The 15,570-nt window shown below is 39.6% G+C and overlaps 1 protein-coding gene across 1 annotated transcript in view; it reads right to left on the bottom strand.

The window, feature by feature from the left end:
• Positions 1 to 413: 413 nt before the first annotated feature.
• LOC129887061 (uncharacterized) overlaps positions 414 to 15,570 on the bottom strand; it is a 44,768-nt gene continuing 29,611 nt past the window's right edge. The window contains exons 12-19 of the mRNA XM_055962014.1: positions 15,191 to 15,514; positions 14,485 to 15,084; positions 14,229 to 14,402; positions 8,533 to 8,763; positions 8,174 to 8,457; positions 7,084 to 7,368; positions 1,596 to 1,718; positions 414 to 1,057 (exon numbers count right to left, since the gene is read on the bottom strand). Coding sequence (XP_055817989.1) covers positions 931 to 1,057; positions 1,596 to 1,718; positions 7,084 to 7,368; positions 8,174 to 8,457; positions 8,533 to 8,763; positions 14,229 to 14,402; positions 14,485 to 15,084; positions 15,191 to 15,514 — 2,148 coding nt within the window. The 3' untranslated portion in view covers positions 414 to 930. The remainder of the gene's footprint in view (positions 1,058 to 1,595; positions 1,719 to 7,083; positions 7,369 to 8,173; positions 8,458 to 8,532; positions 8,764 to 14,228; positions 14,403 to 14,484; positions 15,085 to 15,190; positions 15,515 to 15,570) is intronic.

The following is a 15,570-nucleotide window of genomic DNA, read 5'->3' as shown; positions in this document are numbered from 1 at the left end:
GATAGTCTTAAATTAATTACCCTTGAACTTGATTATTTGCCCTCGTAATGGCATATAATTTATAAATAATTATTAATGGAACTCGTAATGCCCTTTCGAAGTATTATTAGCATGCTCTAGAGCTAAATGGGGGATGACCGACGATTCTGCAGTCTTAGGGTATGTTCGGTATTGAGGAAAACATTTTCTCAAATGTGTTTTCAATTTTTCTATGTTCGATTGTCTTAATATGCATCGTTCTACTTTATCCCTTTACATTAGCAAGGGATAATTTGCCTTCTATTAGCACATAATCATAGAGAAGAAAGCAGACTTATACAAACGATTCCTATTGCAGATTCCAACTCATTTGAGATCATGTAGTCGATTTGCAAGTCCTATACAATCTACATACAAGCCTTTAATTTGCTTCATGTTTATAAAGTTACGTTTATGATCATCAAAGCAATTGAATCCGTCTTTACGAAGCAGCTTCTATACATGTCAACAGTTATTAACATATACCATGTCAATACATCTACAACTTGAAGACTACTTTATATTTCTATAAGCTTCCACAGGAAAAGCTAATATACACATACATTGTTCAGAAGCAGCTTTACAGTTTGTTGACAACTTGAGTACTGAAATATTCCTTAACTAGCAACTTACGACTCACCTTAACCTACGAAGTTTTGTTTCCTCGATTTACAAATGGCAATAGTTCTTTCAATTCAACTTGACTTCTGTCGCTGCAGTCTTGCTTCCTCTTTGCTTGGCTGCAGCACGGCATCTATGTTCTGAACGAATTAAATGCTATAGCTATCAGCTCCTAACTTTTCTGATTTTAGTATCAGCAATTTCTCAATCTGGTCAACTTTATTCAACATCCCTTTGTGTTTGTAGGTATGCACACACAGAGCCATGTGCTGACCTTATCCTCGCTATATATCAGATTCTAAGGTTATTACATAGGTGGCCAAGTTCAGGTCTTGCATCCATCCATTCAGTAAACGTTATCTCAGCTGGAGAACTGCAGTAGAGATAGGATCTAAATGTGATCAGGAAAAAATATCGCCTGCAAGAAGAAAAGAAATAAAACCATTATTTTTTTAGCAGTTATAAATTTTGCCTGTTTCGCAGCAAAGCACCATGCTATGTTAACTGGCCATTGCTCTGGGAAAAAGGATGGTGTTTTTCCATTCCAAGGAAGAGGCTAACTTCATTCAATATAGCATATGAATGTTAACTTCATTCAATATAGCATATGAATGAAGTACGGGCTTCTCAAGAACAATATCTTTAGTCAGTTATTTGGTACTACTCCAGTCCAGAATATGCATTCTGTTATCTATTTTAGTTTGTCCCGGCTCCATCCACTTTCTAGAAGGAAAAATTTCCCCACTTTCTGACAAGTTTCCATTATTTTATATGCATTTCTGCCGCACAATAGAAATTTCAGCTTTATCTTAATCAAGCGTTCAAAAGAGGACATCGAAGATGGTGAAGGGGCAGTACGTTTGTTCCTTGTAAACTGAGCATATTCTGTTCTCTGCTTCTACCTTCCATTTTTATCAACAAATTCTTCATTTAAAGAGAGATGGAAGAGAATCAACCTTAAAGCTCTAATGCTCATATCCATGAGATATGCTCGACGTTCTTCATCTTCATCTACTTTCCTTTCTAGCTCCTGTGAATATTGAACTATGTCTTCTCCTAAATGACCTGCACCTGCACACCTTTGAAAAATTGAAAAGAAACTGTCAGAGAAAATATTCAGAAAAACAGTGGCTTGCAATTCAGTTGATTTAAACCTTTAAGATCAAACTAGTTAGATCAATTCCTACACCTACACCATATCAAAGTAGAAGCATGACTCGAGTCTACCCATAAGTAGCAAAATTCAGTTTTCCTATTAGCTTCTAACTTCAAAAGCTGATCAGAAATGATCTTCCCACTTCCTGCTGTACAAAAAAAACATCTTCTCTCTAATGATTTTATTAATAATGAGAAAATCTCATGTGCACAAGCAGATACTAAAAAGTAGAAAATTCACAACATACTCCCTCTGTTTCAATTAGTTTGTCTTACTATCCATTTTAGTCCGTTAAGAAAAAGAATGCTTTTTTTCTAATTTGGCAACTTTTTAATTTCAACATTCCACGTGACATGCTTATAACCACAAGATTAAGGTCATTTTGGTACACTATACGTATCTTTAGTTAACAACCATAAGATTTCAAAAGTCTTATACATTCTTAAATTATGTGTCCACTCAACTAGGACAAACAAATTGAAACGGAGGGAGTGATATGATTCTCCCAACGACACCCAACTTTCTATACAAACTGGATTCTGGAACTTCATTGGTGCACCAAGAAGAAATTAAATGAGACACTAATGCTCAAATTCAAAGACTTCATTTTCTATCCCACTGAAAGCTCCCCAATTTCTCCCCTATTTCTTTACTTCCACTGCACCCACATGAGTTCTAGTCGAGCAACATTCCCGTCTCTCTGACTGCTTTATAAATTTTCAGCTGGAGAGTGCCTCCTTCACTATGTCCAACACCACCCTTTACAGCCCGAGACATCTCAAATCTCACACCACAACCGAGTTGCCACCAGACAATATAGGAGGAGGAGGTCCACATCTTTACCTTAACAATAGCATATGAAGCACCAACTACATACGTAATCCACCCCTTTTTCAATTAACAACCGTCAATATTGCTCCACTTGCTGCCAAAAAAGGTAAAAAGGAGCCTTTTTTGGTGTTGAGGAATCTATACCAACAAAATATGGAAAAATAATTCCTCCCTCAACCAAAGATTATGATAATTGGCTTTTCTCTCTCCTACTTTCTTGGACTCTAAGATAGCTATTCGCTGGCGACTCTCGCTGGCCAACATTTGGCTTGGTAGCTCAGTTTTCATCCACTGTCATCTCTCACAAATTTCTTCCTTCGTTCTCTGCTCATTTTTTCTTCTCAGATTTTCCTCTCTTCATTCATGGAGGAAAATAGAATCTATTTCAAAGCAGGTTTCAAATCTTTGACATCACCAGATGGACCGCCAGCAACGAGACCTGGTACGGATGGGTAGAAAGAAGTCACAACATGATGAGACTCTCAACCTTGAGCTCAAATACCATGAGGTGGTTCTGTGACATCCTTAACGAACTGTGAAAGATGGAAAAACTATGATTAAGAAGTGGAATACCAAGGAGAAACTTGCAGACCTCTTCTGCACCAGGAAATTTAATGTGAATGGAAGATACATGAGCATCCTGTCGCTTCAGGGGAATGAACGATCGGTCCTAATAATTCCTGAGTTGGCCTTGAATGCGGGTTGGATGATATAGCATTTAAGATAGAGAAGTTTATTAAATGCTCCAACCAACTGCTCAATGCAGAGCCTTTAGCTTATAAGGAGGATTATCCTTACGCCAGAGAGGTACATGAGAGCAAATGGCAGTCTAATACCCTTACAGAGTCCACAGTTGCAGAGGGTGGATGAGATATTTGCATTGCAGAGCCACCGGGGATAAAGGGTATTGGCCTGCTCAATAGATGCATAGTAGGGCATTTTGGACAGGAGATCACAGAGACAATTATGCTAGCAGATATTAGAAGATGATGCTCTCTTACATGGAAGGCGGTTTTTGAGGTCAATATCTATAAAATGGGCAGGGAATATGTTTCTTTTCGAATTCCCTAACAGAAATATGGTGGAGCAGACACTAAAGGAATGGAGATGGAAAAAGGGCAAGATGTGATGCTACTTGAGTGGTGGAATCCAACAGTCGGTTGTTCTCCAATCTCTCAAAACAATGATACCACAAGGATAAGGGCTTTGGGCATTCCACTTCATCTATGGTCGCAGAAGATTCTCAGAAGTGTGGAATCTTTGCGGAAGATGAGTGTTTCCCACTGAAGAGGAAGCAAAGCTCAAAAACCACCTTAAGTGGAAAGAATCCAAATCATAGGAGATGGCCAGAGCTGCCCCAGTGAGGTAACGATAGAAGAGATGGCTTTAAATTCCATATACCTATTTTATTCGATAGAGATGTCCAATTCAAACCAGTGATGCTGGAAACGCTGGAGCTTCTAGGTTTTGGTGAAGAAACTGCTGGTTCAAAGCTTTCAACAGACCTTAGGGCCAAGACGTGCTTTATGACCAAAAAAAGGGTACTGAAAACATGGCTATACAACCTGCAGCTAATAAAGAGCATGTGGGGAGCTCAAGCGAGGGGACAGTTGTCAATACTTTAAAATCGTATTTAGGTGCACATGCAAGGGAGATGGCGTCCCCAATGGATTTAACTCAACATTTTGGGCCAATCTAGCAGGCTATTTCAGTCTAAAAAGGATTTGGGCCTGACGGAGCAGTAAGTCATTTTCAGTGACTTAAATCCCAACATCTGGAGGAAAGTTTCAACCAAATTTAGTCGAACAAATAGCGCAAACAATATTCACAGTATTTTATTCATCAGAGACAAAAACAGAGGGATCGACTCAAGCAGAACTCCTTAACATGGGGGAGAAAATAACAGAGGCAGACATGCAAGGCTCAAAACGTGCAAATACCATGATTAACTATGATGGGTGATACTCTAAAGGAAGGGGAGCAAATAGTGAAAGACCAACATAGCTCAATGGCTATCCAAGAAGGGTAAGAGATTGACGAATGGGTATTGGAAGATGCAAAACCTATTCAACAACATCGAAATTTGCTACTCCCTCGGTCCCATATTAGATGGGCATCTTACTAAAAATGTTTGTCCCATGTTACTCGATCACTTACTAAATCAAGATAGAATTAATTAATTTTTTTCTATTTTACCCCTACAATTAATATGGCCTTTTGAAGGTAAACAATTCTCAATACTAGCTATTTCTATACTCTATGTATATTGCATTGATATAAACAAAGGGCAAAATGGTAAAGTCTTCCAATGTATTAATGATTTCTTAATCACCCTGTAAAGTTGGAAGTGTCCATCTAATATGGGACGGAGGTAGTACCAGACAAGGAGATGGATGCAACAATTTGGGTGCACCAAAATTTGATTAAAATGGGCAAAATTTCTGGTGTAGATTTTCAAGGACATGAAGAAGAAGATTTGGAACTGCTCGAGCAAATTGACAGTTGCAGGCAGGCCAGGAGAATAAAAGCCGAGGTTTCTATCAAGAGGCCTAGATACAGAGGAGTTCACGAACCTAAGGGTACTACCTTTGATGTCAAGTTCAAGAATGACGGGAAGAGGAACAGGGGAAAGAGTGGAAATTGCTTTTAATGAAGATCAATTTGATTTCATGGAATGTCAGGGGGCTTAATAATAAGGATAAAGAAAATTAGTAAAGAGCCCGATACAGAAACGGAATGCTGATATCATTTGTCTTTGGGAAACAAAATTAGAAGGGAATGTAAGGGAGATCATTAAAGAGATTTGGAGAAGTAGATGGGTGAGATTTGTCTACTTAGAAGCTAGTGGTACAGGGTATACTCGTGTTATAGGGTAGTAGAATTTGGAGAGGGACCTCTTTTCAAATTGGTTCATATACCTTAATTTGCAAGTTTGAGGCACTCTTACAAGACTTTGAGTGTCACATAACAAGGGTATATGCACCAATTTGCAGATATGAAAGGGAAAATGTTTGGGAAGAGATGGAGCAGTTAGGTGCTTGATGGGTGGCCCCTGGTTGTTTGGGGGGATTTCAACATCACAAGATTTCCTTCTGAAATGAATTGTAGGAGGAGATCTCCATGTATTTATACAGGATATGAAATTGATCGATCCTCAACTGAAAGGGGCACTTCCACCTGGTCCAAAGAAGATATAATCACATGACTGTTTCCAGAATTGATAGAATACTTATATCAAAAGAGGGGGGGGGGGGGGGTGATAGGTTCAGCAATATCAAACATCTACAGAGAAGAGTGGGATGATAAGTTCAGTAATATCAAACTTCTACAGAGAATTGACTTTGATCGTCTGGGAACAGAACAAATCTTATTTCAAATTTGAGAATTGGTGGTTGAGCACAGAAGGTTTTGTAGACAGAAAAGAGAATGGTAGACATCTTCTGAAATTTCAGGCAAGCCTAATTATATTCTAGCTTGCAAGCTCAAAGCACTAAAAGGCAAGCTAAAGGAATGGAGAAGTATACCAAAAAATAAAAAGCCTACAAAAATAAATGGTTCTCTACAGAAGAAGAGACCCATCCTTAAATACAAATAAGAACCTCATGGTACACCAAAAAGCTATTAAAGATACGAAACTATTCTTCAAATGTACAAAATCAAGCTCACTTCCTTCAAACACTCTTCTATTTCTCTCTCCATACTACTCACATTAAAGCCATTGAAGCAATATATCATGCCCTATGTCTTCTCTTCTGTCATCTAAAAGCCCAACTGAATAAAAAATCCTTCACCGTACCCGGGATAGTCCAAAACCAAACCATCTCAGAATTTTCAACCAAAGTTGTGAAGCTATCTGGCAATTCAATAGAAGGCAGTCCACATCCTTTCCTGTATTTTTGCACATGAAACACCAACATAATTGCTCCACTTCCTCAAGTTTTTGGCAGTCAGAATTCGCTCGTCAACCATGCAAAAAAAAAATACATCTTTCTCGGCGCTGTTGAGGATCCAAACAAACAGGTTTGTAAGATTTGAACATCTTTGTAAAGCAACTTACCATAGTAAGATGACTTTACCGGTAAACGAACACCCTTCCCTAACCCTTATTACCTACACAACCCTCCACTGCCTCCCTCTCTATATCTCCCTCTTATCTTGGAGTAATTAGTTTACCCAATTCCCCTAATATACACAGATTTGATAAGCATTAGAAGATATATTTGACTCACTTATTGTCTTCACCCAATAAAGTCAGAAAAGTTCAGTCACTAGATCCTTTTACTGTTGAATAGAGAATCCCTAATTGAATCTAAATAATACTTGAAAAATTTATGGTATGAGAAGTTTATGGAATCTATGCCCTCAACCAATCTCCCGTGTAGTATTCAGGAAGCTGGACAGCTAAAGGAAGCTAGAATAAAACCCATGCATTTATTGATGAAGTAGAGGATGTGTACCTTTCTATCACAGCATCCACATCTGTCTTGCTCTCAGGTCCGTGCACAAGAACCCTAGTGAGGCTTAATATGTCCCGATAGTCACCCATTCTCCGTGCTTCTTCATCAGAAATTTGAACATTGAAATTCTCTAGAGGAGAACAAGGAAGACCAGTACTTTCAAATGGTCGATGAATATCCAATGACAATTTAGCCTCAGCTTCAAGCCTTAAACAAATAATAGCCATTGCATAAGCAATCCCTCCAAATCCTGTGTGTGATACAAAAAGGTAAGATCCTGCAGTGCTGTTTAGAGAAAAAAAAAGAACAATTAGTTTAATTTTCCTTCTAATGAGATCATAGAAAAGGAAGTCACGGATTAACAACTCTCAAATAATTTCTTCATCGACACAGGTAAAAAATTATCACTAGAAAGACATTTTATACCCTTTGGCAATCCAAATCACACTGCACCTGACACAGAATAGACTTTTTCTCTGGATTTGGGGAGAGAATAATAAAAGAAGTATGTTATAACATTTATCTTATCAAAGAATAAACAATTAAATCTTCTCAAACACTAAATCAAGCCAGACAACTTTAGGAATGTAGCTTTTGCGCCGCTAACTAGTATAAATTGGCAATGACAAGTTAATGATAGTTGGATCAAGATTCCTAAACTCACAACAAACAAACAACAACATAACCAGCGTAGGGGAAGTAGGATGTACACAAACCTTACCTCTACGCCTTTGTAGGGTAGAGAGGCCGTTCCCAATCAAGATTCCTAAACTCACGATTAAAAAAAATTAGTATAGCAAGGCATATCCTATTATATCCAATGGGACATTCTCTGAGATATTTAGAATTTCTGAGACAAGCAATTTGGCAAACATGATTTTACTTCTAGATCTAGTGCAATCTGTCAATGTCATGGTGATGGCTGCAGAAGGACAAGAATCTATCCAACTTTCATATACAATAAATGAATTATGCCTCAGTTCCAATATGCCAACTTTTCCCTCACAAAAAAGGCTAGTGACAATTTGAATGAACTCTCTCAGAAGTTGAAGACATTTAAATGTTCTGCAAATTCTGTGCTTCCACTTACTCCTCTTTACAGTATTGGATAGCATCAATATCGGAAGACAGGGCTTCTTTCTCTCTAGTCAACGGTATCCTCCGATAGGTTATGTCATACCCTTCATACTTCAGGCCTGCATATACCTCAGCAGGAGTCTTAACATCATCTACAAATATGTTCTCCCAATATCCAATGATACTAACTTGATTTGAAGTCGGGTTATACTCTTCACGATGCAGAAGCATCCTACCACCAGATTGTTTAATCTCACATTGAATGTCATCTTTTAACCGTGCCTCCAAGTGTTCCACCTGTGAAATGAAGGTAAATAGATAATAAAATCATCATAACCATTGTTTGAAGGGGTAATTTGATTAAAGACTGACCAATGAACCAGTGATTCCAACATGCTTCAAGGATTCAACAGGCTTGTTCAATTCTCTAAGAACAAAGGGTGTTCCATTAATATAAACAACAGCCTCTTCTCTCAGATCAGTTAAAATTACTCTTTTAGCAAATCTTTCTTTTGACGTCTGCTTTGCACCAAGGTAAGTTAACATCTCCTTTGCACCAGCAATTGTAGGTGTTGCCATGCTATAAATGGGGTATCCATCAACCTAAAAAGGATGAGAAATTCAATACGAATTTCAAGTTTTAGCCATGAAATAAAACTCAAAATTCACAAATTTGTAAATCAATGCATATTCACTACAAAATTTATGTCCTTAGCCTCTATCTCTCTCCAATCAGTGTATTGTACTCTTCCAATACAAGGTCAAATAAGTGCATTGCGTATGCATGACATTTGCAAATGTGAAAAAATCTACCCTATACAATTAGGTAAAAGTTGAATATTTTGTCTATTTATTCTGCGACCTGAATTCTGCCTGATTAAACAGACAGAGTGCAACAAAGACAGCAACAACAAGCCCAGTATAATCCTACCATGTGGGGTCTGGGAAGGGTAGAGTGTACGTAGACCTAACCCACCTTGAAAGGTAGGCCGGTTGTTTCTGAAAGCCCTCGACTCAAGAGAGGAGAACAAGAGAGGGAAACAAGGAAAAACAGGACAAAGGTCAGATAGAACCAAGCATATCGAAAACAATATGAAAATAAGGAATAATGAGAGCGAGAAAGTCATGGTAGGACAGTCCGGAAAGAAAGGAGCATTAACTACGATAGATAAATAAGCTAACCAAAGTATACCGGCCCAACAAATATAAGCAGCAATCAAATGTAGAAATCAAATGGTAATAGACAAATGAGCAAAACTACGACTACTATGGTGAAAAGATAAGCCACCTAGCCTTCTATCTTAATCTGAGTCCTCCACAACCACCTATCAAAAGTCATGTCCTCGGCGAGCTGCAACTGTGTCATATCCTGTCTAATCACATATTCCCAATACTTCTTCGACCTCTCTTTGCCCTCCTGAAACCGTTCATAGCCAACCTTTCGCACCTCTGCACTGGAGCATCTGTGTCTCTCTTCTTCACATGCCCAAACCATCTCAGTCTCGCTTCCCGCATCTTGTCCTCCACCGATGTAACTCTCACCTTGTCTCGGATATCTTCATTCCTAATTCTATCCATCCTAGTGTGCCCACACATCCACCGCAACATTCGCATTTCCGCGATTTTCATCTTCTGAACATGAAATTTCTTGACTAGCCAACACTCCGCCCCATATAATAAAGTCAGTCTAACCACCACTTTGTAGAACTTGCCTTTGAGTTTTGGTGGCACTTTCTTATTACACAGCACTCCGGAGGCGAGCCTCCATTTCATCCACCCTGCACCAATATGATGTGAAACATCGTCGTCGATATCCCCATCTTTCTGTATAATAGACCCAAGATACTTGAAGCTACTTTTCTTTTGAATGGTCTGGGTACCAAGCCTCACTTCCCCGTCAGCCTCATGCGGCAGGCCACTGAACTTGCACTCCAAGTATTCTGTCTTGGTCCTACTTAATTTAAATCCTTTAGACTCCAACGTCTGTCTCCAGCCCTCCAGCTTATCGTTAACTCCGTTGCGAGTCTCATCAATCAAGACTGTCATCCACGAACAACATACACCAAGGCACCTCACCTTGTATTTGTCTCGTCAATTCATCCATCACCAACGCGAATAGAAACGGGCTAAGAGCTGATCCCTAGTGCAACCCCATCATAACAGGGAAGTGCTCCAAGTCTCCTCCTACCGTCCTTACCCTGGTCTTAGCTCCATCATACATGTCCTTAATCGCTCTAATGTACGCCACAGGTACACCTTTGGCCTCCAAGCATCTCCATAGGACCTCTCTTGGCACTTTGTCGTAGGCCTTTTCTAGGTCAATGAATATCATGTGTAAGTCCCTCTTCCGCTCCCTATACTGCTCCACCAATCTCCTTACAATATGAATGGCTTCTGTAGTCGAGCGCCCCCGCATGAATCCAAACTAGTCCTCTGAAATAGACACACCTCTCCTCACCCTTTCCCACACTTTCATAGTGTGACTTAGCAGCTTGATACCTCTATAGTTGTTGCAGCTTTGAATGTCTCCCTTGTTCTTGTACACGAGAATCATTGTACTCCACCTCTATTCTTCCGGCATCTTCATTGTCTTGAAAATGACATTAAACAACGCAGTCAGCCACTTCAATCCTACCCCACCTGCATTCTTCCAAAATTCCCCAAGAATCTCGTTAGGTCCGATCACTCTTTCCGTACGCATCCTACGAACAGCTCCCTTAACCTCCTCAACCTTTATACTCCTACAATATCCAAAGTCGCGATGCCTATCCAAGTCTCCCAACACAATGTCTCTGTCCCCTTCTTCGTTCAAGAGTTCATGAAAGTATGACTGACATCTCTGTCTAATGCGAGATTCCTGTACCAACACTTGACCATCCTCGTCCTTGATGCACTTCACTTGCTATCTTATACTTTTCCCTGTTCGTCTGCTTCTCTTCATCATCATTGCTATCTACCAACTTCACATATGCCTGCTTCTTTGTTTCTACCTTCCCTTGGAATTCTCCATTCCACCACCAATCCCCTCAGTGCCCACCACTGCGGCCTCGTCAGACCCCCAATACCTCTCTAGCTACTTCCCTAAAGCAGCTGATCGTCCTATCTCATATACTGCTTGCATCCCCACTACTATCCCACGCCCCCATAGCCATCAGCTTCTCCCCCATCTCTAGAGCACTAGACGGAGTCAAACTACCCCACCTAATCCTCGTTCGGTCATCCACGACCCTCTTCTTCTTCTTCCTTCTTATCTCCAAATCCATCACCAATAGATTATGTTGGATTGTAAAATTCTCATTTGGTATGACCTTGCAGTCCTTACAGAGGCCTTTATCATCTTTTCTAAGGAGAAAAAAGTCTATTGCGTCGCATCGCTCGAGCGACGGAAGGTTACCAAGTGCTCCTCCTTCGGGAAACTCGAGTTGGCTACCATTAATCCAAAAGCTTTTGCAAAATCCAGGAGTGAGACTCCTCCACCATTCCTGTTTCCGAAGTCAAATCCTCCATGCACCTCGTCATAGCCCGTCGAAACAGACCCAATGTGCCCATTGAAATCTCCTTCTATGAATAACTTCTCAATAGGCGGTATACTTACTACCATTTCGTCCAAGTCCTCCCAAAAGCGCCTTTTTATCTCCTCATCAAACCCCACTTGTGGCGTGTAGGCACTAATAGTGTTCAAGGTGAGCCCTCCAATGACTAACTTAATCACCATCATCCTATCATTGATTCTCCTAACCTCTCCCACCTGATCTCTAAGCTCACTATCTACAAAGATCCCTACCCCATTCCTATACCTCGACTTGCCCGAGAACAAAAGTTTGTACCTATCCACCTCCTTAGCTTTAGGTCCTACCCATTTAGTCTCTTGGACGCAAGCTATATTACTCCTCCTCTTCTTAAGAATCTTAACTAACTCTATGGACTTTTCTGATAAAGTCTCAATATTCCAAGACCCTACTCTCAATCTAGAAGCTCCCACCGCCCCCTTAACCCACCCAACCCTGGCCCCCGATCCCAACCGAGAACATGACCCTAGTCTATCATCTCTCACCAAAGCCAGAAAAGCAAATATACGCTAGTGAACGGATAATCTAAGATAAATGAAGGATCAATAGTAAAGCACAAGTTACCAATAGTCTAGTAGCAGTGCAATAGGTATTTAATTAGGCGGAGCCAACAAAATTTATAAGGCTAAGATACAGGAAATGGGCTATTGGAGGTACCAACTCCAAGTAAATAAAACCTGTTCACCAATGAGAAATCTCTGTTTGCCGCCGGAAACGCTGTTCTCTGCCGGAAAATACTGTTCACTGGCCGGAAAATACTGTTCACCGACCGGAAATACTGTTCACCGCCAGGAACTGCCGAAAATACCTGTGCAGAAACTACCCGAAAACCTACTGGTGGGGGATTTCCGGTCGCAGGCAAAGAGGAAAAAAACAAACAAAGGAAGAAGGAAAGAAGAGAGAACAGAGGGGAGAGGGGAGAGAGAGATCTGGCCGGAAATACTGGTCGCCTAATTTAAAATAATTCCAGAACTCGAAGTGCTAGAGAGATTTCAGAATAAGGAAATGAAATTCAGCTCAAATTTTATGCATTTTAATGATGTTCTAATGAGCTAACATAACACCTAATCGAGCCCTCCGTAAAGCCAAATCCAATTCCATAAGAGTTCGTCTGAGCCCTCCGTAAACAGAAAGAGTCCATGCCGTAATAATTTGGATTATGGAGATTTTTATTGAGATCTATAATGGTAGCGGAGGGATAAACCAACCCCCTACTGAATCGTCAAATGAATGGGGATAGAATACTTTCCACTGTTGTTGACTGTCTCTTCTGTAATCTTCTTAAGCATAGTAATTTTCTGCTTACCTGATCTTTCTGTGCTGTTGTTCTAAATTTCTGGCTTTACCTTTAGATCTCTAATAGTAGCAGAGTGATAAACCAGACCCATATTGCATCGTTGATTGGGGTACTATACTTTGGACTTCTTTATTTGACCAGATTTTCGTACGCTGCTCTGGTTAGTCTTGCCTAGCAACTTTTTATACTCTCCCTTGTTGTTGACAGCCTCTTTTGTACTCATTTTCTGCATAGCTGCTTCTCTGTTTTCAATTCAAGGTTTACTTATTGTTTAGTGCTTTCATTTCCTAGTATTCTAAGATTCCGGTTGGTATAAATAGCATCTTCTATAATTAAAAGAAACAGGCATAATCATGAATTATCTTTCTCTAACAGTAGCAGAGGGATAAACCAGCCCCATACTGCATCGCTGATTGGAATAACAATACTTTGGACTTCTTTGTTTGATCCGATTTTCATATACTGCTCTGGTTAGTCTTGCCTGACAGCTTTTTATACTCTCCCTTGTCGTTGACAGCCTCTTTTGTACTCATCTTCTACAGAGCTGCTTCTCTGTTTTCCATTCAGGGTTTGCTTATTGTTTTTCATTTCCTAATATTCTAAGATTCCGGTTGAGAAAACTAGCAATCTTCTATAACAAAACCAGGAATAAACTGAATTATCTTCTCTCCCTTTTTTGTTTCTTTTTTTTGTTTGTTTCTTGTCTGATGTTTTGTGGGTATATTCTTCTCTCCAAATTCCTGTGTTTATTTGCATTTCATCAGAGTTTTCATACTCACATTTTTGCATTTGATCCTAATTTTCTCAAGTCTATTAGTGTATAATTGGTCTCGTGCAATATAGGCAACAAAAAAGACTCTTAATATAATACTCTATATGTTACTGTATAATATTTTTTATTTTTATTTTTAAATGGAAAAAAACATTTATCATATACACATAAATATATTGTATGCTAAACTTGTCTCAAAGCATTATTACTCTATCTAGTTGAAAATAGTTCTTTGCCATATGAAAATTGGCTTCAAATCTCTGTGATGAAAATTGTGTGTGTAACTGTGTATGATAAAGGCCTGCATTGTAAATGGTACTAATACATCTCTCTTGGAAACCCTAACACAAGTATAACTACTCCATAAAAGGCATGTGAAATCAAAATCAGCTTCTCTTATCGTCCTGACAATAGTGGAAATTTAACATACCCTGTAAACATGAGGTGCACCATGAATTTGTATGTGACTGGAAGTTCTTTGGCCAGGAAAGAAGTACATCTTGAGAATAGACCCTTTCCCAAGAACAGAGCCATTCCGATCTTTCACAATAGCTTCCATAACAGCATCCCCATGTTGCAACTCATGTGGAGCTCTTAGTTCCTCCTGCACAAACAATTATAACAGAATCAAATCGAGCTTCAAAAGAATCCATAACCATGATACAGACAGATGACAGAGGCCTTACAGGGATGGTAAAGAATCTCCCAGGCCGTAATCTAATTGACCACTTCATTGCTTGAACCTCCGGCCTCTGGTGCAGCCAATCTTTGAATGTCATCCTCGATACTCCTTGTCCACAAAATCCATCAAATGCTTCACTACCAAGATATGCAGCAAAAGCAATCAAACGAAAATATCGTTCCAAGTATTCAGCACCACGATTTAGTGCTACTCTTCTTTCTCTAGGCTCATTATGCTGCTGATTAAACAGCTTCCTGTATTGCAAGACCGCTTGGCGTATGTTCTGCAAAGCTGAACATCGATCAATAATAGCATCTAAGGCCTCTCGGCATTCCACCCCGTTATCAAACAATCTTGTTATTTTCCAGAGCAACAGGATGTCATTTATCCCAAATGCATCATCCGTGTGTGTTTGCGGTCTACTTTTCAATACTAAAGAAGTAGGTGGATGGGGTTGGCCTTCACTTTCATCACCGATTGACATACCACCACCTAAATCAGGATTTGATGCATCATGCAATACTTTAATTGGTCTCCCACGATCAATACGTAATTTCAAAAGGCATGCAGTTACAGTTCCAGTAGTAGTCCTCCCTATACCCATCTGTATTCGCAGAAATAAGTAAAATCAGCATCATCTGTTTGGAGCCAAATGTCTCAGGAAATACAAGTAAATCGAAGAAGAAGAAGAAGAAGAAGTAGTAGGTTACCTGGCAATTAAAGACAAAAGCAGTATCCTTGGAAGCAGATGCTATATTAAAAGACAATACATCAAAGTCAGAACTTTTGGGAGCTTTGCCATCAGTGATAGGAACACGAGCATACTTTATAGGAAAACCATCAGCCTCCAAGCACTTAAAGACCTCCACAGGAGTTTGAACTGCATCAGAGCTCACATGTTCCCAAGCATCAAATATTTGACCGTCATCATTTTCATGAATAACCATTATTGCTCCTTGATAACGCTCAGCTTCTCGCATAATGTCATCCTTTAATCTAGCTTCCATTTTTTCCACTCTTTCACGATCGATCCCCTATATTCATTTAGTTGTAACTCACCAGTTTAATCATCATAACTCCAAATCATAAG

The sequence above is a fragment of the Solanum dulcamara genome, chromosome 4, assembly GCF_947179165.1.
Source record: "Solanum dulcamara chromosome 4, daSolDulc1.2, whole genome shotgun sequence".
Taxonomy (NCBI): Eukaryota; Viridiplantae; Streptophyta; class Magnoliopsida; order Solanales; family Solanaceae; genus Solanum; species Solanum dulcamara.
This window is presented reverse-complemented; position numbering and strand designations above follow the sequence as displayed.